Below are 26080 nucleotides of genomic sequence, written 5' to 3'. Positions count from 1 at the left end.
TTGTAGATACATTGTAACAATAGAATTGTTCTGCTGTTACCTTTGATCCTACCTGATTCTACATCTTTGAAATCACTATAGGAAACTTGCCCAAGTCATGAACTGCCACATCTTGACATTAATCAGAAAAAAGTGTCAGTGTATAGGAGGGCAATTTGTATGTGAAAGAGGAAGAAAACTTAACTTGAGTGAGTGAAATCAGCCAAAATATTTCTGATTGAGGATCCCATTAAATGCAATGTTTCTTTGTAAGTTTGCATCAGGCTTGGGCCAGCCATCAAGCTTGCTCTGCCAGAAGAAGATCATAGCCTATCTGAATTTGATCCTGAGCTCCAATTCCACCTCAGTAACCTTCAGTTCCCGTATAGGTTAGGTTTACTACCTGTTACACCGCTGGTTTGGGGAGCAATGAAGATCCTCCCTCTCTCTCTGTCCTTGGCCATCTCTACTGTGCTCCAGGTGTGGTTCAGGGTCCTCATTTCTGACTCTACTGTACGCTGCTAAGCTGTCTTTGGTCTCCTGCATTCCCTCCGCCCTCCAAGGGTCCAGTGAAGTGCTGTCTTGATGATGGAGTTGGCTTCTCTTCTCATCACATATCCAATTCGTCTCTAACGTTTCCTCATGATGATTGTGGCCATGTCCTTTGTGACACTGAAGGAGTAGGGCATGGTTGGAGATCTTTCTTGGCCAGAAAATACAGAGGATCTTCAGGAGGCTCACGTGTGTAATGATGACAACTTGGCAAGGTCTCAATTCCCCTATAGTTCAGAAGTATTACCCTCACCTTTAATATACTTAGTAAGTCTGAAGGATTACAGGTTTGCACCTTCTGAGTCCAACAATCAATGGATTCCATTAACGCAATAAATTTAATGATAAAGATCAAGTGTACTGATAAAACAATTGTTATTGTCTACCCACACACACTCTTATGATGATATTTAGCCTGTGCTGCACAATCATGGGAAGTCCCATAATCTTGAACACAAGTGAACAACTGATAATTTCCTGATGAGGCCAAGTACTAAGAAAAATGCAATACTTCCCTGTAAACACTTCCACATCTTTGCAAGGGATCCAAAAGTTCAGTTTATTGTCATTCAATTGTACACATGTATACAGTACAGCCAAATGAAACAGCGTTCCTCCAGTCCAAGGTGCACAACACAGTATGTTAAACTCACATTCATAATACAGAATAATATTACCACAAATAAATTAACAAATAATAAGGTGCATTTATGACACAAGTTCAATAGTATAACACTACTGGTGTTTCATACGTGATGAAACCTGGGTGGTTACAGAGAGCTCAGTAGTCTCACAACCTCAGGGAAGAAGCTACTTCCCATTCAAACAATTCTTGTCCTAATGCTATGGTACCCCCGCCTGCTACTGTTGGACAGATTGGAGGGATCATTGCCAATGCTAAGGACTCTGAATACACAGCGCTCCAGATAAATACCTCCAGTGGGTGGAAGAGAGACCCTGATGATTCTCAGCAGTCCTAGCAATCCTTTGTAGGGATTATGGTCAGATGTTGCAGATCCTGTACCAAACGATGATGCAGCTGGTCAGGACACTCTCGATGGTGCTCCTGTAAAAACTGGTTAAAATAGAAGGGGGGGGGGACCTTCACTCACCGCAATCTCCTCAGAAAGTGAAGATGCTGCTGTGCTTTCTTGACCAAAGAGGTTTATATTGAGATACCAGGTGAGATCATTTTTATGTACATGCTCTCCACGGTGGAGCCATGAGGAGTGGTCAGCCAGTACTTTCCTAAAGTCCACAATCAACTCTTTGGTCTTGTCCATGTTACGCTCACACCACTCCACTGGCCCCTGTACCTCCTATCTGCATGACGTCTAGTTGTTGCTGATGAGGCCAACCGCTGTTGTGCCATCAGCAAACTTGATAATTCGGTTTGAATTGGATCTAGCTGTGCAGTGTGAACAAAAGTGGATTGAGAACCCAGCCTGGGTTGGGGGGGGGGGGGCGCAAGTGTTGGTGCTCAGTGTGATGGAGCTGGAGATGTTTCTGCCAACACAATTCACTGCGGCCTTTCTGTCAACAAGGCTGGAATCCAGTTACAGAGAGAGGTGTTCAGACCCAACAAGAACAGTTTACCCACCAGCTTCTGAGGGATGATTGTATTAATCACTGAGCTGAGGTCGATAAAGCTGGCATATGAGGCACCATTTTCCAGGTGGTTCAGGATGGAGTGGAGAGCAGAAGCTATCATTAGTGCACCTATCTGCGGGAAAAGAGAAACAAAAAAGGTCCTGTGTAGCAGGAAGACTGGATTTAATGTCATCTATAACCAGCCGCTCAAAGCACTTCATTGTTGTTGAGGTCAGTACCACTGGACGAAGTTACCATCGCCTTCTTGGGCAGCAGAATGACAGTGGCCACCTTGAAGCCTGTGGGGACAGTGGACTGTTCCAGAGAGATGGTGGAGATGGCTTTTAAAACCTCAGTTAACTAGGCTGCACAGTCCCTCAGTGTGTGGCCAGGTATGATATCAGGCCCCACAAGTTTACCTGGGTTGACCATGACTAGGGTCTTCTTTGCATCAACTGCAGCCAGACAGTGCCTGCTGTTTGGGAGTGGGGGGGGGGGGGGAGAGGAGCCTTCGTCCGTGGTACACCATTCTGTGCATCAAAACAAGAGTAAAAGACAATCAGCCTACCAGAAAGAGAAGTGTCACTGTCGTTGATACACAGGGTGACCTTGTAGTTTGCTATGGTCTGGGTGCCCTGCCACATGTGCCTGATGTCTCTGGTGTCTCTGTATATTCGCTGAATAATTCTGTTTTGCATTCCTGGTAGTACCAGAAAGCACAGCTCTTGCTGACTTGAGAGTTGTCTTAGCCTCCAATCAGAAGCTGTAGTTTATTGTCATCTGAACCAAATGAAGCAATGTTCCTCTGGACCACAGTGCCCTCAAAAAAACATATATCACACAAAGCACATAAAACAAAATATTACCACAAATAAATTAATAAAATACATTTCAAAACACATTCAGCACTGGTAAACAGTAAGCAGCTAGCTGTCCTAGTGACGAGGCCTCAGTGGTGGCAGGGTATTCATTAGTATCACAGCCTGAGGGAAGAAGCTGTTGCTCAGTCTGGTTGTCCAAGTCCTGATGCTCCTGTACCTCCTTCCTGATGGTAGTGGGTCAAAGAGATTGTGGGATGGGTGGTGTGGATCCTCAACAATGGCCCTACATCTGCAACTCTCTGGGTAAATGTCACAAATGAGGGTGAGGGGTGAGGGAGACCCGGTGATGTCATACGGTGGTGGCTGGGAATGGACCCAAGTGCAAGACACAGACACTGAAGTACTAGGGACAGGACAGGACAGGATACGGGGTGAGGGCAAGGACATGGACACGAAAACCGGGAACTCAGAACAGGACTGGACAAGACAGCGAGGAGCTCGGGCTAGGACTCCGAGCCAGAGACTGGACAAGGATCCAGTACCTGGGTCTTGCCTCTGGCTCGGACCCCAGAACTAGGCAAGGACGTGACTTGGCTGGCAGGCAGGACGAGGCTGGAGTCTTCAGGCTTGAAGATAGAGGCGAGGTTTGGCAGGAGGCAGGAGGCAGGAGGCTGGAGGCTGGAGTCTTCAGGCTTGAGGCTAGAGGTGTCACAGAGGTGTCTGTGAATTTTCTGTGCATACTTGTGCTTTGCCTTCCCAATGGCACAGGAGATTGCAGCTCTTACTGACCTTAGAGACATCCTGTCCTCCCGATCTGAAGGCAATGTCCCAATCCCTAAGCAGTACGTGAAACTCTCCAGTCAGCTATGATTTCTGGTTTGTGCTTGTAGTGAATTGAATTGAATTGACTTTATTTCTTACATCCTTCACATACATGAGTAAAAATCTTCACGTTACATCTCCATCTAAAAGTGCAATGTGCAATCATAGTAATTTATAATAATTTATAATAAATAGAACAGTCAATGTAATATAGAGTACACCCAAGTCAGCGTGAGTTCATCAGTCTGATGTCTGGTGGAAGAAGCTGTCCCGGAGCCTGTTGGTCCTGGCTTTCATGCTGCGGTACCATTTCCCGGATGGTAACAGCTGGAAATAGATTATGGTTGGGATGGCTTGGGTCCCCAATGATCCTCTGGGCCCTTTTTACACACCTGTCCTTGTAACGTCCTGAATAGTGGGAAGTTCACATCTACAGATGCGCTGGGCTGTCCGCACCACTCTCTGCAGAGTCCTGCGATTGAGGGGGGTACAGTTTCCATACCAGGTAGTGATGCAGCCAGTCAGGATGCTCTCAATTGTGCTCCTGTAGGAAGGATTTGGGGGCCCATACCAAACTTTCTCAACCGTCTGAGGTGAAAGAGGCCCAGTTGTGCCTTTTTCACCACACAGCTGGTACAGACCACGCGAGGTCTTCGGTGATGTGGATACCGAGGAATTTAAAGCTGTTCACCCTCTCAACCCCAGGTCCATTGATGTCAATAGGGGTTAGCCCATCTCCATTCCTCCTGTAATCCACAACCAGCTCCTTTGTTTTTGCGACATTGAGGGAGAGGTTATTTACTTGACACCACTGTGTCAGAGAGATGACTTCTCTGTAGGCCACCTTGTTATTGTTTGAGATTTAGGCCAATCAATGTAGTGTCATCAGCAAATTTAATTAGCAGATTGGAGCTGTGGGTGGCGACACAGTCATGGGTATACAGGGAGTAAAGGAGGGGACTTAGTACACAGCCCTGAGGGGTTCCTGTATTAAGAGTCAGAGTCAGTGTAGTGTTCAATCATGATTTAATCCTCAATGCATTTTTCTAGGCATCCATTTACCAATCCTGCATATTCATCAATGTTGACGTGACATTTGTAGATAGCCACCTCCCTGAATATGCTCCTGTCAGTACTTTTGAAGCAGTCCTGCAGTGCTGAGGTGGCACCTTCTGGCCAGGTCCTGATCTCCCTGTAAACTGGCTTTACAATAGGGGCAGGAGTACGCCATTTGGCCCTTCGAGCCAGCACCGCCATTCACTGTGATCATGGCTGATCATCCACAATCAGTGTCCAGTTCCTGCCTTATCCACATAACCTTTGATTCTGCTATCTTTAAGAGCTCTATCCATCTCTTTCTTGAAAACATCCAGAGACTTGGCCTCCACAGCCTTCTGGGGCAGAGCATTCCATATATCCACCAGTCTCTGGGTGAAAAAGTTTTTCCTCAACTCCGTTCTAAATGGCCTACCCCATATTCTTAAACTGTGGCCACTGGTTCTGGACTCACCCATTAGCAGGAACATGCTTCCTGCCTCCAGCAAGTCCAATCCCTTAATAATCTTATATGTTTCAATAAGATCCCCTCTCAGCCTTCTAATTCCAGTGTATACAAGCCCAGTCGCTCCAATCTTTCAACATATGACAGTCCCGCCATCCCGGGAATTAACTTTGTGAACCTACGCTGCACTCCCTCAATAGCAAGAATGTCCTTCCTCAAATTTGGAGACCAAAACTGAACACAGTACTCCAGGTGTGGTCTCACCAGGGCCCTGTACAACTGCAGAAGGACCTCTTTGCTCTTATACTCAATTCCCCTTGATATGAAGGCCAGCATGCCATTAGCTTTCTTCACTGCCTGCTGTACTTGCATGCTTGCTTTCAGTGACTGATGTACAAGAACACCTAGATCTCGTTGTGCTTCCCCTTTTCCTAACTTGACTCCATTTAGATAATAATCTGCCTTCCTGTTCTTACCACCAAAATGGATAACCTCACATTTATCCACATTAAACTGCATCTGCCAACTCACCTAACTTGTCCAAGTCACTCTGCATTCTCATAACACCCTCCTCACATTTCACACTGCCACCCAGCTTTGTGTCATCTGCAAATTTGCTAAAGTTACTTTTAATCCCTTCATCAAAATCATTAACGTATATTGTAAACAGCTGCTTGATTTGTTTAACCGGTGGTCTGTACCCTGGGATTAGCAAAATGGATATGCAGCCTGAGAATCTGGGGTGAGGGCAGCGTGCAGCCCGATAGGATCCACAAACGTTCGTATAAACCAGGGCTTTGGCCCAAAACATCAGTTGTACTCTTTCACCTAGATGGTGCCTGGCCTGCTGAGTTCCTCCAGCATTTTGTGTGTGTTGCTTGGATTTTCAGCATCTGCATACTTTGTCTTATTTCTAATATACTGTCTCTTCTGATTGCAAAGATGATATGCTGGTAGAATTTCAGCTGATCTGTTTTTAAATTGGCACGACTGAAGTCACCAGCAGCAATGAAGACAGCGTCAGGGTGAGTGGCTTTGAGTCGCTGATGGCGATGTCAAGCTCCTGTACAGCTTCTCCAGCACTAGCATGGGAATAAAGAAGGGAGCATCGCGACCTCTTACCCTTGCCTGTACCTCTAATATCAGCCATGACTTCTGTTATACCTTGACAAAGGTGTGCTTAATAACAGTAATGTCTTCTGTGCATGTCTCCATGTTGTCAGTCACAGATGATTGATGTTAATGTTATTCAACAATGTTCACGTGACGCTACAAAGAATGCAACAAACGACTATATTTCATTACCAGTTTGAGATTTAGTTTGACACTTGGAAACTGTACTGTGGACAGCTGTCTGACTGGCTACATCACCATCTGGTATGAGGTGGGGGAGAGAGGGAGAGGGGGGTGTTCCAGCACAGGATCAAACTAAGTTGCAGAGAATTGTAAAATTAGTCAGCTCCATCATGGGTACTCGCCTCCATAGCGGTCAAGACATCTTCAGGGAGTGATGTTTCAGGAAGGTGGCGTCCATCATTAAGGACCCTCATCACCCAGGCCCTGCCCTCTTCTCAGCGGTACCAGCAGGAGGTACAGAATCCCAAAGGCACTCAATGTTTCAGGAACAGCTTCTTCCCCTCTACCGCCTGATTTCTAAATGGACATTGAACCCATGAACACTACCTCACTATTTTTTATTTATTTGTTTTTGCACTTATTTTAACTATTTAATATACATATATTTATTGCAATTATTTTCCTCTATATTTAACATTTATTGCATTGTACTGCTGCAGAGTTAACAAATTTCATGACGTATGCCAGTGATATTAAATCTGATTCTGATGGTCACAGGTAGTCACCTCCCTGAACACGTTCCCATCTGTGTTTTCAAAACAGTCCTGTTACACTAAGGTTGCTTCTTCTGGCCAGGACTTCATCTCCCTTTGAGCTGGTTTGGCACATTTAATCAGGGGGTGGTCTGCAAGAAAGTGCTCAGAGAAACCAGATTAGCATGGTTGAAGTCACCAGCAACAAAGTTTGCTGGACTAACTCCTGGGCAGAGTCTCAGAAGATTTATTGCACGTCAGGCGCCGAGAAAAACACAGGAGGTTTATGTGCAGTAACAGAAATATAATATTGAACACAGGCTAGTTGAGGACTTCAGGTGAACCTGTCTGACATGGGACTTTATATCGAGTAGAGGCTTGGTTATTGCCTTTGTTTACCCACAGCACTCCCTCAATATGGCATCAGATGTTCATTTTCTGAACAACAGGAGCACATAATGTAAAAAAAATACTTCCAGACTGGCAAACCCGCTGCTACGCTCTTTCAAAGCAGGCGAGTGGTTGATGAGGTGTAGGTGAGGCTTGAACCCACAAGTATAGCAGGCTGACACTCTCCACTACACTTTATTCAGTCACCTTATGAAAAGATACTCCTGTCCCTAGTGTCACTTTATGCACATAAAATCAATATGTATTTATATTTATTGTTTTATGCATTCTTCATGCAATGTTTTAAACGCTGTGTCAGATCTGAAGTAACAAGTGTATTGACGAATGACAACAACCTTGAAACCAAAGACTGTACTCAACAGTACTAAGACAGCTCACAATATTTGCAACATTTATTTGTCAGTTCTTTTAAAAAAAAGTGCTCAATATCCTAAGTGGTTACATCTGTCTCTAAGGCAAGCAACACACTAGTTCAGTCCTGGTGTGTGGTTACAGTGAAGCTGGGAAATAAGACACAATTAAAGTACAAGTCAAACTCCTAACACAAAGGCATGGCTGTACACCAAACACTACTCAACCTCAACAACATTAGGCAAAATGTGCTCTCACCACACTTGTGGATCAGCTTCACTGAATGGAACATTCTGTGCACATGCAAACGGGGTAAACTATGAAATAAAACTACAAAACAGGAACAAAATTACCCCAACTTTGTAGTCTCTTTAAAGACAAGTCACTAGTAAAACTACTCACATCGACTAAAAGAAAATGTTGACATACTTCAGCATATCCCACAGGTCAGAATTTGCAACTACCAGTGACGTTTATAAGCACGGTTCCGTTCCGCATATGTATCTCAAATCCAGAAAGAAATGCATAATGAAAAATTACTCAGTAAATTTGGAAGAAAAGTACATGCTATTGTGTGATCAAATGTGTACATCACTATCTTGGCATGACTCCACTTAGGTTCCAGTGAATTCTACAAGTAAAGCTGCTGAACCGGTTGGATCTTATTTGTTCTACTGGGAATGTGAATTGTGTTTCCACCGCGCCCCCCCCCCCCCACACACCTAATAACTACTTTCAGTCTGAAGCTTAAGCTGGGGCACATCAGTCAGCTGAATCTTCGCTTCCAACTTTTGCCAGAGGATATGCTAAACTTCATTACAGGCTAAAATGACTAAATCCAATAGAAATGCTCTTAGCAATTATGCTTAGATGAGAGCAAGGTAGAGGCTTTGGTGTACAGGAGATAAAAGCAATGGAAGAATCGCTTCTTATCTTCAGTATGACATGTTTGTCCTGGTGGAAGTTCAGGAATGAAACTAGGATCCTTAATGTTAAGGGGAGACACTACACAAACCAGGATATTGTCTTGGAATTTCCAGTAATGGAGTGATTGGATTTAAGTTTCAACCCCCTTGGAAGTTGTCATGTTTTATTGTTTTACAACACTGAATCACAGAGGATTTAATTTGGCGCTTTTTTTTCTACACAGAAAAAGTATTTTACGTCAAAGTAAAAACAGATCACTACAAAGTGATCAAAATTAATTACAAATATAAAATACAAAATAATTGATTGTGCAAGTATTCACCCTCTTTAATATGACAAACTGAATCATCACTGATGCAGCCAATTGGATTAAAGTGTCCTAACTATATATAAACCTGTGTGCAGTCCAGGTGTTTCGATTGTAGTAAAAATACACCTGTATCTGGAAGGTCCAACTGCTGGTGAGTCAGTATCCTGGCAAAAACTACACCAAGATGACAAAAGAACATTCCCAAGCAACTCCACAAAAAGGTTATTGGAAAGCACAAGTCAGGAGATGGATATGAAAAAATTTCCAAGTCACTGAATATTCCTTGAGTGCAGTTAAGTGAATTATCAACAAATGGAATGAATATGGCACAGCTGTAAACCTGCTGAGAACAGACCACCCTCAAAAACCCAATGACCATGCAAGGGGACTAATGAGGGAGAGCCATGACAGCTCTGGAGGAGTTACAAGCTTCAGTGGCTGAGATGGGAGAGACTGCACATACAACAACTGTTGCCTGGGTGCTTCACCAGTCACAGCTTTATGGGAGAGTGGCAAAGAGAAAGCCACTGTTGAAAAAAACTCACATGAAATCTCGGCTAAAGTTTGCCAGAAGTCATGTGGGAGATTCTGAAGTCAACTGGAAAGCGGCTCTATGATCTGATGAAACCAAAATTGAGCATTTTGGCCATCAGACTATATGCTACATTTAGCGTAAATACCACACCTCATCAGAAACACACCATCCCTACCATAATGGCTGCATCATTCTGTAAGGATGCTTCTCTGCAGCAGGCCCTGGAAGGCTTGTGAGGGTAGAGGGTAAAATGAATGCAGTAAAATACAGGGAAATCCTGGAGGAAAACCTGATGCAGTCACCTTGGGAGATTTGTTTTCCAGCAAGACAATGACCCCAAACATTATGCCAAAGTTACATAGGAATGGCTTTAAAACAAAAAAGTTAATGCCCTGGAATGGCCAGGTCAGTGTCCTGACCTCAATCCAATTGAGAATTTGTGGCTGGACTTGAAAAGGGCTGTTCACTCATGATCCCCAACCAATCTGAGAGCTCGAGCAGTAGGTTTTCTATGCTCCTGTGGAGAAGAATGGGGAAAAAATAGCAGTGTCCAGATGCACAAAGCTGATAGAGACCTATCCACACAGATTCAAGGCTACAATTGCTGCCAAAGGTGCTTCTACTAAATACTGACCTGCAGGGGGTGAGTAATTATGTAATTATTTTGTGTTTAATAATTGTAATAAATTTAGACCAATTTGTAGAAGAGTGTGTGCGTGTGTATGTATGTGTGTGTATACACACACACACACACACAATGTGCATATATACACACACACCCCAAAGACTTCTGCACAGTCCTCTATCAAGAACAGATTACACAGCATCAGATACTGCCTCAAAGTCACTGACCTGAAGTCTCTCTTCTGAGGCATTATCTGATCTCCAGTTTCCTACTTGGAGATCATCTCAAAATTAGAAACAAGCTTTTGGATTGAGGTTAGAATATAATCCTCAGTGCACAGGGCACTGAGAGTTTGGAACTGTTTTAGCAAAGGATGAATGATGTTAGGCGTCAATTCTTAATTGCAAATTTGAGTCTGCAGACTTATAGAGACGGGCATAGGTAGCTAAGGGTCAATTTTGACCTCACTGAATGGTGAAACAGGCTTGCATTTTGACCTTCTGATCGCTTCTCACTCCAGACTGGAGGCAAATAAAAAAGATCTGACTGGAAACTTATCTTTTTAAACACGTTTTCATGATAACACTCTTAGCAGTAACAGACTAGCTTTAGGAGGGATTTCTAAATCACAGCCTATGGTTATTAAAAGGGATAACCCCAAACTCAAGCCTTCGATGAAGGGCAAAGAATGAACAGTGTTCAAGGACATAACTGTCACTAATTGCAGCTCGTCAAAAGGGAAGTGTTTACAACATGTGAAACGTCCAAGGGAAGGGCAGGGGGAAGCAGCAGCCAGGACATCGCCCACCCCTTACAGTTCCGGGCTTTCAAAAGGAGTCTCACCAAACACACCAATGTAACTAAGGCAGCCAAACTATTTAGGCTATAAGACTTCTTTAAATATCAAAAATTATATATGTCTTAATGTATGGACTTTCTATTTTTATGAAATGAGGAAACTCATTTTTGATTTACAATTTTTTTAAAATTCAGTTTCTTCCTTGTCCTGAACTAACGAAGACTATGTTAACCTCATAACATATGCTTGCATATTCCAGCCAAGGGAAAGGTAAAAGGAAAAATGAGAGTATTTTCAATTACTGAGTTGTAAATGCTTTCCCTAAACATTGTGAATGAGCTGATTCTACGTCTATCAGTAGTCTCTAAATATGCAGTGACATACAAGACTCTATTATCTTTATCTGACCAAGAGGGAGGAATCCAATCGCACTGAGTTACAGAAGCTGCTACAGCACATTCAAACACATTGTATCCTAAATTCTTAAATGCTGACTCTAATTTCCTGCACGTTTGGTAAACTATTGCTGGGAAGTTCCTGTAGCAAAAAGAAAACTCAGTCAGCATTCACACAGTAACAAAATTGACAAGTTTGCACAAGTCCACATACACAAACTGTTCTTCATTTGGCGCCAAGGAGGCAGGTGTGGCAAAGCAGAAATACAGGGTCACTTCTTCAAAACTTGGTGTCAGATTCACTTCTGTTGCTCCGGCTGAGAACGCTGTTGATGAAGCCTCGACTGAAAGGTGGTAACGCCACTGAGCAAAACACTGGGAGCAGCAGCACATTTTAAAAACATCAACTTTACCCTTCCTTCTCACATACAGCCTCTCTGCTTCACTGCAACCCCAAACCCATCCATGTAACTCCATTCCCCCATCATTCAGGTTATGCAATCAAGACTAAGGTCTGCTTGCCCAAGTCTGCCTTTCACCTCAGAACACATCTCCATGCTGCCAATCTCCGCAGTCTGTTCTCTGCATCAACTGCTTGACATTTTGCTATCATCCTTTTCAAAGGAAAACAGCCAGATACATTCAAACCACATATCCATACTTGCAAACACAAGGATATAAAAACTACTCCAAATGCAAGATATTGCTTCAATGCAAAAGTTACACAACAATTAAAAAGGGACTAAAGGTTCTTCACAGCAGTCGGGCTGAACCACTTTAATGCTAGTTTTAATCTTTAAATATGACACTGCAGGGTTTTCTGATCTTCCATTAATATCCGTGCACCACAAAGTCATCATACTCTCCCTAAAAGCAAAAAGACAAAAAAAAATTAATAGAACAGAACATTTGGAAAATTTTGTAACATGAGGGGTTAGTTTACTTGTCGGTGGAAAGCCGCTTCCATCATGCCGGTCATCGACTGGCCCGTTTGAAGTGTGCAGCAGCTCTTTCCCATTGGTTACCTTGTGTGCCACAGCACCCACGTCCGGTTTCAGGCACCTCAGGGGTCTTCCTCTGTCTCCAGGCACTTGTCATTGGGAAATTGTGCTCCAGATGCACTCTTAGCAAAGTATCTGTTTATTGAATGTTTGGTTTTGTAGTTGTGTAATGTGAGGAGACAATGAGGTAGCTGTTGAGTTTGAGGTGTTACTGAATGCTTAGGTATCCTAAACTTGTGCAACTCAGGGTGACTTAGATGTCTGGCAAAATGTTTACCTGTCTGTAAATAAATTGGGGTGGCATGGTCAGCACAACGTTTTATAGTACAGGCGGTCCAGGTTCAATTCCCGCCACTGCCTGTAAGGAGCTTGTACACTCTCCGTGACTACATGCGTTTTCTCCAGGTGCTCTGGTTTCCTCACACAGTCCAGAGTTTGGTAGGTTAATTACTCTAAATTGTCTCATAATTAGGCTGGGGTTAAATTGGTCTGGGTGGTGTGACTCGAAGGGCCAACCAGGCCTACTCTGTACTGTATGTCAATACATAATGATTAATGTGCTTATTCGTAATCAGTGTCTTCTGTCTCACTTTTCAAATCTGTGAATCTGCTTCCTCGTAACAAATGTATTTTACAAAACCTCTACATTTGCAGCACTCAGTTCAATCGCTGTCCATAACTTTTAATGTTACTCGTTCAGCGTCATCTATAAGGTTTGCCCGAGGGAAGTTTTGGTCCTTCCTAATGTAATGCTCAGCACAAGGGCGCCACGTGCTAATCACCCACTGTACACAGGGAGAGTTTGCTGACCTGCCCATTAGACCTTTGTGGTTGCTCAAAGTTGGTACTTTGTTAGAACATAGAAGAGGACAGGCCATTTGGCCCACAATGTTGTACTGAACCAGCTCAAAAGCAAATCAAAAACACCCAAACACTAAATTCTCCTACCTACACCATGACCCTTCATCATCTTCCTTTTATCCGTGTGCCTATCCAAACGTCCCTTAAAAGCCTCTAATGTGTTTGCCTCCAGCACCATACCAGGCATCCACCACTGAGTAAAAAACTTACCCATCACCCTTGATATCACATCACTCTTCAAGAAGGGAGAGCGGCAGAAGGTAGAAAACTATAGGGCAGTTAGTCTGATCTCAGTAGTTGGGAAGATGTTGGAGTCGATTATTAAAGATGAGGTTTCAGGGTACTTGGTGGCGCATGATAAAATAGACTGTAGTCAGCATGGTTTTCTCAAGGGAAAATATTGCCTGACAAATTTGTTGAAATTCTTTGAAGAAATATCAAGCAAGTTAGACAAAGGAGAACTGAATGATGTTGTATACTTGGATTTTCAGAAGGCCTTTGACAAGGTGCTTAACAAACTATGAGCCCATGGTAATACAAGGAAGATTCCAGCATGGACAAAGCAGAGGCTGATTGGCAGGAGGCAAAGTGTGGGTATAAAAGGGGCCTTTTCTGGCTGGCTGCTGATGACTAGTGCTATTCCACAGGGGTCTGTGTTGGGACCGATTCTTTTTATATTATATGTCATTATTTGGATGATGGAATTGATGGCTTTGTTGTAAAGTTTGCAAACAATACGAAGACAGGTGAAGGGTGAGGTAGTTTTGAGGAAGTAGCGAGGCTACAGATGGACTTGGACAGGGTCTGAAGTGAATGGTTATGCACTTAGTAGAAGAAAGGGTAGACTATTTTCTAAAAAAACACAAAAAAAAACTGAGGTGCAAAGGGACTTGGGAGACCTTGTGCAGGATTCCCTAGGAAGCTCTCCTGACGCAATATGTAGATAAGACAACTACAGGAGAAGCTGTACTTGATCTGGTGTTGGGAAATGAACCTGGTCAGGTGTCTGATCTCTTGGTGGGAGAGCATTTTGGATGTAGTGAACACAACTCTATCTCCTTCACCATAGCGCTGGAGAGGGATAGGAGCAGACAATTTGGGAAAACACTTAATTGGTGTAGGGGGAAATGTGATGCTATTAGGCAGGATTGAAGCATAAATTGGGAGATGTTCTCAGGGAAATGCATGGCAGAAATATGGCAAAAGTTCGGGGACATTTGCATGGAGTTCTGGATAGGTATATTCCATTGAGGCAGGGAAAGGATGGTAGGGTTAAAGAACCACAATGTACAAAGGATGTAGAAAATCTAGTCAAGAAGAAGAAAAAAAAACTTACACAAGGTTGCTAGGAAGGAGCTTAAAAATGGAATTAGGAGAGCCAGGGGGCCATGAGAAGGCCTTGGAGAGGAGGATCACGGAAGGCATTCTACAACTATAGGACCAATCAGGTGCGATAGTGGAAATGTGTGCATGGAGCCGGAGGAGGTGGCTCAGGTACTCAATGAATACTTCAGTATTCACCAGGGAAAAGGAACCTGGCAATTGTGGGGATGACTTACAGCAGACTGAAATGCTTGAGCATGTAGGCATAAAGGGGATGTGCTGGAGCTTTTGAAAAGCATTAAGTGAGATAAGTCATCGGGACCCAATGAGATATACCCCAGACTACTGTGGGAAGTGAGGGATGAGATTGCTGAGCTTCTAGCCATGATCTTTGTGTCATCAACAGGGACAGAGACGTATCGGAGGATTGGAGGGTTGCAAATATTGTTCCCTTGTTCAAGAAAGGGAGTAGAGATAACCCAGGAAATTATAGACCAGTGAGTCTTACTTCAGTGGTGGGCAAGTTGTTGACGATCCTGAGAGGCAGGATATGTGAGCATTTGGAGAGACACAATCTGATTAGGGATAGTCAGCATGGCTTTGTCAAGGACAGGTCTTACCTTACAAGCCTGACTGAATTCTTTGAGGATGTAACAAAACACATTGATGAAGGTAGGACCACTGGATGTAGTGCATATGGATTTTAGTACGGAATTTGATAAGGAACCCCATGCAAGGCTCATTCAGAAAGTAAGGCATGGGATCCAAGGAGGCCTTGCTTTGTGGATCCAGAATTGGTTTGTCCACAGAAGGCAAAGGGTGGCTGCAGATGGTTCATATTCTGCATGGAGGACAGTGACCAGTGGTGTTCTGCAGGGATCTGTTCTGGAACCCATCCTCTTAGTGATTTTTATAAATGACCTGGATGAAGAAGTAGAAGCAACACACATCAAAGTTGCTGGTGAACGCAGCAGGCCAGGCAGCATCTCTAGGAAGAGGTACAGTCGACGTTTCGGGCCGAGACCCTTTGTCAGGACTAACTGAAGGAAGAATTAGTAAGAGATTTGAAAGTGGGAGGGGGAGGGGGAGGGGGAGATCCAAAATGATAGGAGAAGACAGGAGGGGGAGGGATGGAGCCAAGAGCTGGACAGGTGATTGGCAAAAGGGCTTTGAGAGGATCATGGGACAGGAGGCCCAGGGAGAGGGAAAAGGGGGAGGGGGGAAAACCCAGAGGATGGGCAAGGGGTATAGTGAGGGGGACAGAGGGAGAAAAAGGAGAGAGAGAAAAAGAATGCGTGTATATAAATAAATAATGGATGGGGTACGAGGGGGAGGTGGGGCATTAGCAGAAGTTTGAGAATTCAATGTTCATGCCCTCAGGATTGGAGGCTACCCAGACGGAATATAAGGTGTTGTTCCTCCAAACCGAATGTGGCTTCATCTTTACAGTAGAGGAGGCCGTGGATAGACGTATCAGAATGGGAATGGGACGTGGAATTAAAATGTGTGGCCACTGGAAGATCCTGCTCTCTCTGGCGGACATAGCGTAGGTGTTCAGCGAAATGATCTCCCAGTCTGTGTCGGGTCTCGCCAATATATAGAAGGCCACATCGGGAGCACCGGACGCAGTATATCACTCCAGCTGACTCACAGGTGAAGTGTTGCCTCACCTGGAAGGACTGTCTGGGGCCCTGAATGGTGGTAAGGGAGGAAGTGTAAGGGCATGTTTAGCACTTGTTCCACTTACAAGGATAAGTGCCAGGAGGGAGATTGGTGGGGGACGGGGACGGGACGAAAGGACAAGGGAGTCACGAAGGGAGCGATCCCTGCGGAAAGCGGGGGGGGAGGGGAGGGAAAGATGTGCTTAGTGGTGGGATCCCGTTGGAGGTGGCAGAAGTTACGGAGAATTATATGTTGGACCCGGAGGCTGGTGGGATGGTAGGTGAGGACAAGAGGAACCCTATTCCTAGTGGGGTGGCAGGAGGATGGAGTGAGAGCAGACGTGCGTGAAATGGGGGAGATGCGTTTGAGAGCAGAGTTGATGCTGGAGGAAGGGAAGCCCCTTTCTTTAAAAAAGGAGGACATCTCCCTCGTCCTGGAATGAAAAGCCTCATCCTGAGAGCAGATGCGGCGGAGACAGAGGAATTGCGAGAAGGGGATAGCATTTTTGCAAGAGACAGGGTGAGAAGAGGAATAGTCCAGATAGCTGAGAGAGTCAGTAGGCTTATAGTAGACATCAGTAGATAAGCTGTCTCCAGAGATAGAGACAGAAAGATCTAGAAAGGGGAGGGAGGTGTCGGAAATGGACCAGGTAAACTTGAGGGCAGGGTGAAAGTTGGAGGACAACTGTACCTCTTCCTAGAGATGCTGCCTGGCCTGCTGCGTTCACCAGCAACTTTTATGTGTGATGCTTGAAATTCCAGCATGTGCAGACTTCCTCGTGTTTCTGAAGAAGTAGAGGCGTGGGTTAGTAAGTTTGCTGATGAAACAAAGGTTGGGGGTGTTGTGGATAGACTGGAGGGTTGTCAAAGGTTACAGCAAGACAGCGACAGGATGCAGAACTGAGCTGAGACCTGCCGGAGATGAGAGCTTTTGAGTGGAACACCAAGCATCTCCTCTATCTGGGAGTCTATCCGAATCATTCTGAGGAAACCTGGTTGGCAAACTGGCAGGATCTGGAGATGAAAGTCATGGCCCGGATGTGGCGCTGGTCAAGCCTTCTCAGGGTGCTTTCCTATCGAGACAGGGTGGTGGTCATAAACCAGCTGGTGGTCTCCATGTTGTGATACCAGATGGTCACCTTGGCACCACCTGCCCCCTTTGTAGTGAGAATGCAGAGGAAATTAGTGGACTTCTTCTGGGGTAACAGGAAACACTGGATCTCCGCAGCAGTCTTGAGTCTCCCAGTGGGAGAGGGCAGACAGTCACTGGTGTGTGTATGTATGCGACTGGCAGCTCGCCACCTCAGGACCCTGCAGAGATTCTTGTACGCTGAGCGCCCTCCCAAGTGGCACGTGTTGGCAACATTCTTTCTCCGGAGGGGCTGCTGTCTTTACAAAGACATGCGGCTGCCACCTGCGGGTGTCAGCTGTGCTACTTTGCAAAGTCTGCCCGGTTTCTATCAGGACCTACTGAGAGTCTGGAACATGGTTGCCTCAGGCCAGGAATCCCCTCTTCTGGTTTGATCAGGGCACGACTGCACAAGTGCGTGGATGTCAGCCAGTGAGAACAGCGAGAAGAGTTTAAAAGGAGACAGCTTTACAGAGCGGGCGCTAGAGTAGAGGGAGAGACAGTAGCAAGTCTTTGGCTCAATGGGGCTTCAGCATTAACGAGTCGAGGACAGGTAGGTTGTCTGTGTAGAATACAGACAGGAAGTATGTCTGTGAGGCCAGTGTTCTGTACTGGGTGTCAGATGTGGGAAGTGCAGGAGACTCCCAGCCTCCCGGACAGCCACATCTCTGCCAGGTACATCAAGCTACAGCTCCTCAGGGACCGGGTTAGGGAACTGGAGATGCAGCTCGATGACCTTCATCTGGTCAGGGAGAGTGAGGAGGTGATAGAGAGGAGCTATAGGCAGGTAGTCACACCGGGGTCTGGGGAGACAGATAACTGGGTAACAGTCAGGAGAGGGAAGGGCAGGAATCAGATGCTAGAGAGCACCCCTGTGGCTGTCCCCTTAACAATAAGTACTCCTGCTTGAGTACTGTTTGGGGAGGGTAGGGAGGAGAGACAGCCTACCTGGGGGAAGCAACAGTGGTCGCGCCTCTGGCACAGAGTCTGGCCCTGTGGCTCAGAAGGGTAGGGAAAGGAAGAGGTTGGCAGCAGTGATAGGGGACTCTACAGTTAAGGGGTCAGACAGGCAATTACATGGACACAAGAAAGCACAGATGGTAGTTTGCCTCCCAGGTGCCAGGGTCCGTGATGTTTCTGATCACATCCACGATATCCTGAAGTGGGAAGGAGAACAGCCAGAGGTACATGTTGGTACCAATGACATAGATAGGACAAAGGAGGAGGTCCTGAAGAGAGATTTCTGGGAGTTAGGAAGGAAGCTGAGAAGCAGGACCTCCAGGGTAGTAATCTCGGGATTGCTACCTGTGCCACGTGCTAGCGAGGGCAAGAATAGTAGGATCAGGCAGATGAATGCATGGCTGAGAGACTGGTGTAGGGGGCAGGGCTTCAGATTCTTAGATAATTGGGATCTCTTCTGGGGGAAGTATGACCTGTTCAAAATGGACAGGTTACACCTGAACCCGAAGGGGACCAATATCCTGGCGGGAAAGTTTAATAGAGCTGTTAGGGAGGATTTAAACTAATTTGGCAGGGGGGTGGGAACCGGAATGATAAGAGCGGAGGAAGGGGAAAACAGAAATAAATCCAAGACAGTGAGCAGTAAAGATGTCAGGAAAGACAGGTAGGTGATGGGGCAAATTTGTAGCCATTGGGATGAGTTGCAGTGCCATTAAGTTGCAGTGGAATCAAAGCGAAAAGTACCAAATACTGGTCTTAAGGTGTTATACTTAAATGCACGCAGCATAAGGAATAAGGTGGATGATCTTGTCATACAGCTACAGATTGGCAGGTATGATACTGTGGCCATCACTGAGATGTGGCTAAAGGATGCATGTCTCTGGGAGCCGAACGTCCAAGGATACACGGTGTATCGGAAGGATAGGAAGGTAGGCAGAGGGGGAGGCGTGGCTTTATTGGTAAGAAATGATATTAAATCATTAGAAAGAAGTAGTATAGGATCTGAAGGTGCAGAATCTTTATGGGTTGAGCTAAGAAATCGCGGGGTAAAAGGACCCTGATGGCAGTTATTTATAGGCCTCCAAACAGCTGTAGGGATGTGGACTACAAATTACTACAGGAAATAGAAAAGGCTTGTCAGAAGGGCAGTGTTATGATAATTGTGGGGGATTTTAACATGCGAGTGGATTGGGAAAATCAGGTCGGCACTGGATCTCAAGAGAGAGAATTTGTAGAATGCCTGCGAGATGGCTTTTTAGAACAGCTTGTTGTTGAGCCCCAGGGGATCGGCTGTACTGGATTAGGTATTGTGTAATGAACCGGAGGCGACTAGAGAGATTACGGTGAAGGAACCCTCAGGAGGCAGTGATCATAACATGATTGAGTTCACTGTGAAATTTGAAAAAGAGAAGCCGAAATCTGATGTGTCGGTATTTCAGTGGAGTAAAGGAAATTACAGTGGCATGAGAGAGGAACTGGCCAAAGTTGACTGGAAAGGGACACTGGCGGGAAAGACAGCAGAGCAGCAGTGGCTGGAGTTTATGCGAGAAGTGAGGAAGGTGCAAGACAGGTATATTCCAAAAGAGAAGAAATTTTCGAATGGAAAAAGGATGTAACCGTGGTTGACAAGAGAAGTCAAAGCCAAAGTTAAAGCAAAGGAGAGGGCATACAAGGAAGCAAAAATTAGTGGGAAGACAGAGGATTGGAAAGTTTTTAAAACCTTACAAAAGGAAACTAAGAAAGTCATTGAGAGGGAAAAGATGAACTATGAAAGGAAGCTGGCAAATAATATCAAAGAGGATACTAAAAGCTTTTTCAAGTATATAAAAAGTAAAAGACAGGTGAGAGTAGATATAGGACCGATAGAAGATGATGCTGGAGAAATTGTAAGGAGATGGCGGAGGAACTGAATGAGTATTTTGCATCAGTCTTCACTGAGGAAAACATCAGCAGTATATTGGACACTCAAGGGTGGCAGGGAAGAGAAGTGTGCACAGTCACAATTACGACACAGAAAGTACTCAGGAAGCTGAATAGTCTAAAGGTAGATAAATCTCCTGGACCAGATGGAATGCACCCTCGTGTTCTGAAGGAAGTAGCTATGGAGATTGCGGAGGCAATAGCGATGATCTTTCAAAAGTCGATAGATTCTGGCATGGTTCCGGAGGACTGGAAGATTGCAAATGTCACTCCACTATTTAAGAAGGGGGCAAGGAAGCAAAAAGGAAATTATAGACCTGTTAGCTTGACGTCGAAGGTTGGGAAGTTGTTGGAGTCCATTGTCAAGGATGAGGTTACAGAGTACCTGGAGGCATATGACAAGATAGGCAGAACTCAGTATGGATTCCTTAAAGGAAAATCCTGCCTGACAAACCTATTACAATTTTTTGAGGAAATTACAAGTAGGCTAGACGAGGAAGATGCAGTGGATGTTGTAAGTTTGGATTTTCAGAAGGCCTTTGACAAGGTGCCACACATTAGGCTACTTAACAAGATAAGAGCCCATGGAATTACGGCGAAGTTACATACGTGGATAGAGCATTGGCTGATTGGCAGGAAACAGAGAGTGGGAATAAAGGGATCCTATTCTGGTTGGCTGCCAGTTACCAGTGGTGTTCTGCAGGGGTCCGTGTTGGGGCCACTTCTTTTTACATTGTATATCAACAATTTGGATTATGGAATAGATGGCTTTGTGGCTAAGATTGCTGACGATACGAAGATAGGTGGAGGGGCCGGCAGTGCTGAGGAAACGGAGAGTTTGCAGAGAGACTTGGATAGATTGGAAGAATGGGCAAAGAAGTGGCAAATGAAATACAATGTTGGAAAGTGTATGGTTATGCACTTTGGCAGAAGAAATAAACAGGCAGACTATTATTTAAATGGGGAAAGAATTCAAAGTTCTGAGATGCAACGGGACTTGGGAGTCCTCGTACAGGATACCCTTAAGGTTAACCTCCAGGTTGAGTCGGTAGTGAAGGTGGCGAATGCAATGTTGGCATTCATTTCTAGAGGAATAGAGTATAGGAGCAGGGATGTGATGTTGAGGCTCTATAAGGCGCTGGTGAGATCTCACTTGGAGTACTGTGGGCAGTTTTGGTCTTCTTATTTAAGAAGGGATGTGCTGACGTTGGAGAGGGTACAGAGAAGGTTCAGTAGAATGATTCTGGGAATGAGAGGGTTAACATATGAGGAACGTTTGTCTGCTCTTGGACTGTATTCCTTGGAGTTTAGAAGAATGAGGGGAGACCTCATAGAAACATTTCGAATGTTGAAAGGCATGGACAGACTGGATGTGGCAAAGTTGTTTCCCATGATGGGGGAGTCTAGTACGAGAGGGCATGACTTAAGGATTGAAGGGTGCCCATTCAGAACAGAAATGCAAAGAAATTTTTTTAGTCAGAGGGTGGTGAATCTATGGAATTTGTTGCCACGGACAGCAGTGGAGGCCAAGTCAATGGGTGTATTTAAGGCAGAGATTGATAGGTATCTGAGTAGCCAGGGCATCAAAGGTTATGGTGAGAAGGCGGGGGAGTGGGACTAAATGGGAGAATGGATCAGCTCATGATAAAATGGCGGAGCAGACTCGATGGGCCGCATGGCTGACTTCTGCTCCTTTGTGTTATGGTCTAATATGTAGATAAGCCTACAAGAGGAGAGGCTGTACTTGATCTGGTATTGGGAAATGAACCTGGTCAGGTGCCAGATCTCTCAGTGGGAGAGCATTTTGGAGATAGTGATCACAATTCTAATTCCTTTACCACAGCATTGGAGAGGGATAGGAACAGACAAGTTAGGAAAGCATTTAATTGAAGTTAGGGGAAGTATGAGGATATCAGGCAGGAACTTGGAAGCATAAATTGGGAACATATGTTCTCAGGGAAATGCACAGAAGAAATGTGGCAAATGTTCAGGGGATATTTGCGTGGAGTTCTGCATAGGTACGTTCCAATGAGACAGGGAAAGGATGGCAGGGTATAGGAACCGTGGTGTACAAAGACTGTTGTAAATCTAGTCAAAAGAAGAGCTTATAAAAGGTTCAAAAAAACCAGGTAATGATATAATCTGCTAGATCTCTAAGGCTAGCAGGAAGGAGCTTAAGGATGAAATTAGGAGAGCCAGAAGGGGCCATGAGAAGGCCGTGGAGGACAGGATTAAATTAAGGAAAACCCCAAGGCATTCTACAAGTATTTGAAGAACAAGAGGATAAGACATGAGAGAATAGGACCAATCAAGTGTGACAGTGGAAAAATGTGTATGGAACAAGAGGAGATAGCAGAGGTACTTAATGAATACCTTGCTTCAGTATTCACTATGGAGAAGGATCTTGGCGATTGTAGGGATAACTTACAGCGGATTGAAAAGCTTGAGCATGTAGATATTAAGAAAGAGGATGTGCTGGAGCTTTTGGAAAAGATCAAGTTGGATAAGTCGCCGGGACTGGATGAGATGTACCCCAGGCCACTGTGGGAGGCGAGGGAGGAGATTGCTAGCCTCTGGTGATGATCTTTACATCATCATTGGGGACGGGAGAGGTTCTGGAGGATTGGAGGGTTGTGGAAGTAGTTCCCTTATTCAAGAAAGGGAGTAGAGATAGCCCAGGAAATTATACACCAGTGAGTCTTACTTCAGTGGTTGGTAAGTTGATGGAGAAGATCCTGAGAGGCAGGATTTATGAACATTTGGAGAGGCATAATATGACTAGGAATAGTCAGCATGGCTTTGTCAAAGGCAGATTGTGTCTTACGAGCCCGATTGAATTTTTTGAGGATGTGACTAAACACATTGATGAAGGTAGAGCAGTAGATGCAGTGTATATGGATTTCAGCAAGGCATTGACAACGTACCCCATGCAAGGATTACTGAGAAAGTAAGGAGGCATGGGATACAAGGGGCCATTGCTTTGTCTTCTGTGGGCAAGCCAGTTCTGGATCCACAAAGAGTGGTTGTAGACAGGACATATCCTGCATGGAGGTCGGTGACCAGTGGTGTGCCTCAGAGATCTGTTCTGGGACCCTTGCTCTTCGTGATTTTTATAAATGAATTGGATAAAGAAGTGGAGGAATAGGTTAGTAAATTTGCTTATGACACAAAGGTTGGGGGTGCTGTGGATAGTGTGCAGGGCTGTCAGAGGTTATAGTGGGACATTGATAGGATGCAAAACTGGGCTGAGAAGTGGCAGATGGAGTTCAACCCAGAGAAGTGAGACGTGGTTCATTTTGGTAGGTCAAATATGATGGCATAATATAGCATTAATGGTAAGACTCTTGGCAGTATGGAGGATCAGAAGGAGCTTGGGATCCGAGTCCATAGGACATTCAAAGCTGCTGCACAGGTTAACTCTGTGGTTAAGAAGGCATACGGTGTATTGGCCTTCATCAATCATGGAATTGAATTTAGGAGCCGAGAGGTAATGTTGCAGCTATATAGGACCCTGGTCAGACCCCACTTGGAGTACTCTGCTCAGTTCTGGTTGCCTCACTACAGGAAGGATGTGGAAACCATAGAAAGGGTGCAGAGGAGATTTACAATGATGCTGCCTGGTTTGGGGAGCATGTCTTATGAGAATATGTTAAGTGAACTCAGTCTTTTCTCCTTGGAGTGACTGAGGATGAGAGGTGACCTGACAGAGGTACAAGATGATGAGAGGCATTGATATTGTCGATAGTCAGAGGTTTTTTCCCCAGGGCTGAAATGGCTAACACAAGAGGACACAGTTCTAAGGTTCTTGGAAGTAGGTACAAAGGAGACATCAGGGGTAAGTTGTTCTTTTTTTAAAAACGCAGAGAGTGGTGAGTGCGTGAAATGGGTTGCCGGCAACAGTGGTGAAGGCGTATAGGGTAGGGTCTTTTAGGAGACTCCTGGAGCGCAGAAAAATAGTAGGCTATGGGCAACCTAGGTAATTTCTAAGGTAAGGACATGTACAGTACAGCTTTGAGGACCAAAAGGCCTGTATTGTGTTGTAGGTTTTCTATGTTTCTATGACCCTTGCCCTGCCTCAATGGATGTCGGTGCAGCTCAGGTCTGTGGAACAACACAGGCTGAGCTGCTAGTCGGACCCAGGCCACGCAATCTTATCCGAGAGCTGGGTCCACACAACTTGAACCATCTCTCTTGGGCACCCACAATCCCATTCAGGGAATGCAAGTCGGAGGTATGGGCTGCTGCTCCGCAGCCTAGCCCTTGTCTACCGTCCCGACATGCCATGGCAGTCGGTGTGTCTTTCCATCTGGAGGTAAGGGAGGTCCCCAATGAAAGTTCCTTTATGAGGGGGTTCTTCCCATGCATCTGGGGGATCTGGGGTGGAGGCTGCTGCATAGGGTGGAGCCTTGCAATAAGTTCTTTACTTTGTACACGGATCTCCCAGCCGAATATCACTTCTGCGGGCTGGAGGAGACCGTGTACCACATGTACATGGAGTGTGTGAGGCTGCAGCCCCTTTTTGCCTAAGTGCGTGGACTGCTTCTCGCCTTCTGGTTGCATTTTAGCCCCGCCCTATTTATATACAGTCATCCAGTATGGAGGGATGAGGATGTGGGGCATCCAGTAAGGAGGGGGGCATGGAGGGATGAGGATGTGGGGCATCCAGTAAGGAGGGGGGCATGGAAGGATGAGGATGTGGGGCATCCAGTAAGGAGGGGGGCATGGAGGGATGAGGATGTGGGGCATCCAGTAAGGAGGGCGGCATGGAGGGATGAGGATGTGGGGCATCCAGTAAGGAGGGCGGCATGGAGGGTTGAGGATGTCCTTGTCAGCTTGCTCCTGTGACTGGCGAAATCAGCCATCTGTAGGTCTTTAAAACGGGTGGCGGGAGGATCTGCCCGGGCAGACTGCCTAGCAATGTTCAGGGGGTACGTTTGTACTCGGGTAAATATTGAGAAGGAACACGCACTGTCCACGGTGACCATAGAGGCGTTCCAGGACCGTTGGGCTCTGCTTGGGGGCGGGGGGGCTATTACCATCATTGACAGAGATGGAAACATTTTAGTTTAATGTGTATTGTCTATTTGTAGTCTAGTAATTGTGTTAGTCACTGGTTTGTACATATAGCACTGAATTTGTAATAAAGATATTTTGTATATTAAAAAAAAAGTGGCAGATGGACTTCAACCCAGATTAAGTGTGAAGTGGTTCATTTTGGTAGGTCAAATTTGAAGACAGAATATAATATTAATGGTAAAACTCTTGGTAGTGTGAAGGATCTGAGAGATCTTGGGGTCCATGTACATTGGACACTCAAAGCTGCTGTGTATGTCGACAATGTTGCTAAGGAGGAGTATGGTGTGTTGGCCTTCATCAACCATGGGATTGCGGTCAAGAGCCATGAGTTAATATTACAGCTAAACAAGACCTTGGTCAGACCCCACTTGGAGACTGTGTTCAGTTCTGGTCACCTCACGACAGGAAGGATGTGGATGCTATAGAGAAAGTGCAGAGGAGATATACAAGGATGTTGCCTGGATTGGAGGGCATACCTTATGAGAATAGGTTGAGTGAACTTGGCCTTTTCTCCTTGGAGCGACGGAGGATGAGAGGTGACATGATAGAAGTGTATAAGATGATGAGAGGCATTGATCAGGTGGATAGTCAGAGGCTTTTTCACAGGGCTGAAATGGCTAACATGAGAGGGCATAGTTTTAAGGCACTTGGAAATAGGTACCCAGGGGATGTCAGGGGTAAGTTTTTCCCACACAGAGAGTG

The 26080-nt window shown here is 45.3% G+C and overlaps 1 protein-coding gene across 1 annotated transcript in view; it reads right to left on the bottom strand.

Annotated features, from left to right (window-relative positions):
- Window positions 1–8543: 8543 nt before the first annotated feature.
- The window catches only part of LOC134354562 (NF-kappa-B inhibitor beta-like), a 56066-nt gene continuing 38529 nt past the window's right edge, over window positions 8544–26080 (bottom strand). Inside the window, exon 6 of the mRNA XM_063063486.1 lies at window positions 8544–12314. Within this exon, the coding sequence (XP_062919556.1) occupies window positions 12279–12314 (36 nt within the window). The 3' untranslated portion in view covers window positions 8544–12278. The remainder of the gene's footprint in view (window positions 12315–26080) is intronic.

This window comes from Mobula hypostoma, chromosome 12, assembly GCF_963921235.1.
Source record: "Mobula hypostoma chromosome 12, sMobHyp1.1, whole genome shotgun sequence".
Lineage (NCBI taxonomy): Eukaryota > Metazoa > Chordata > Chondrichthyes > Myliobatiformes > Myliobatidae > Mobula > Mobula hypostoma.
The sequence above is the reverse complement of the archived record's forward strand: the minus strand, read 5'-3'. Positions and strand labels throughout refer to the sequence as shown.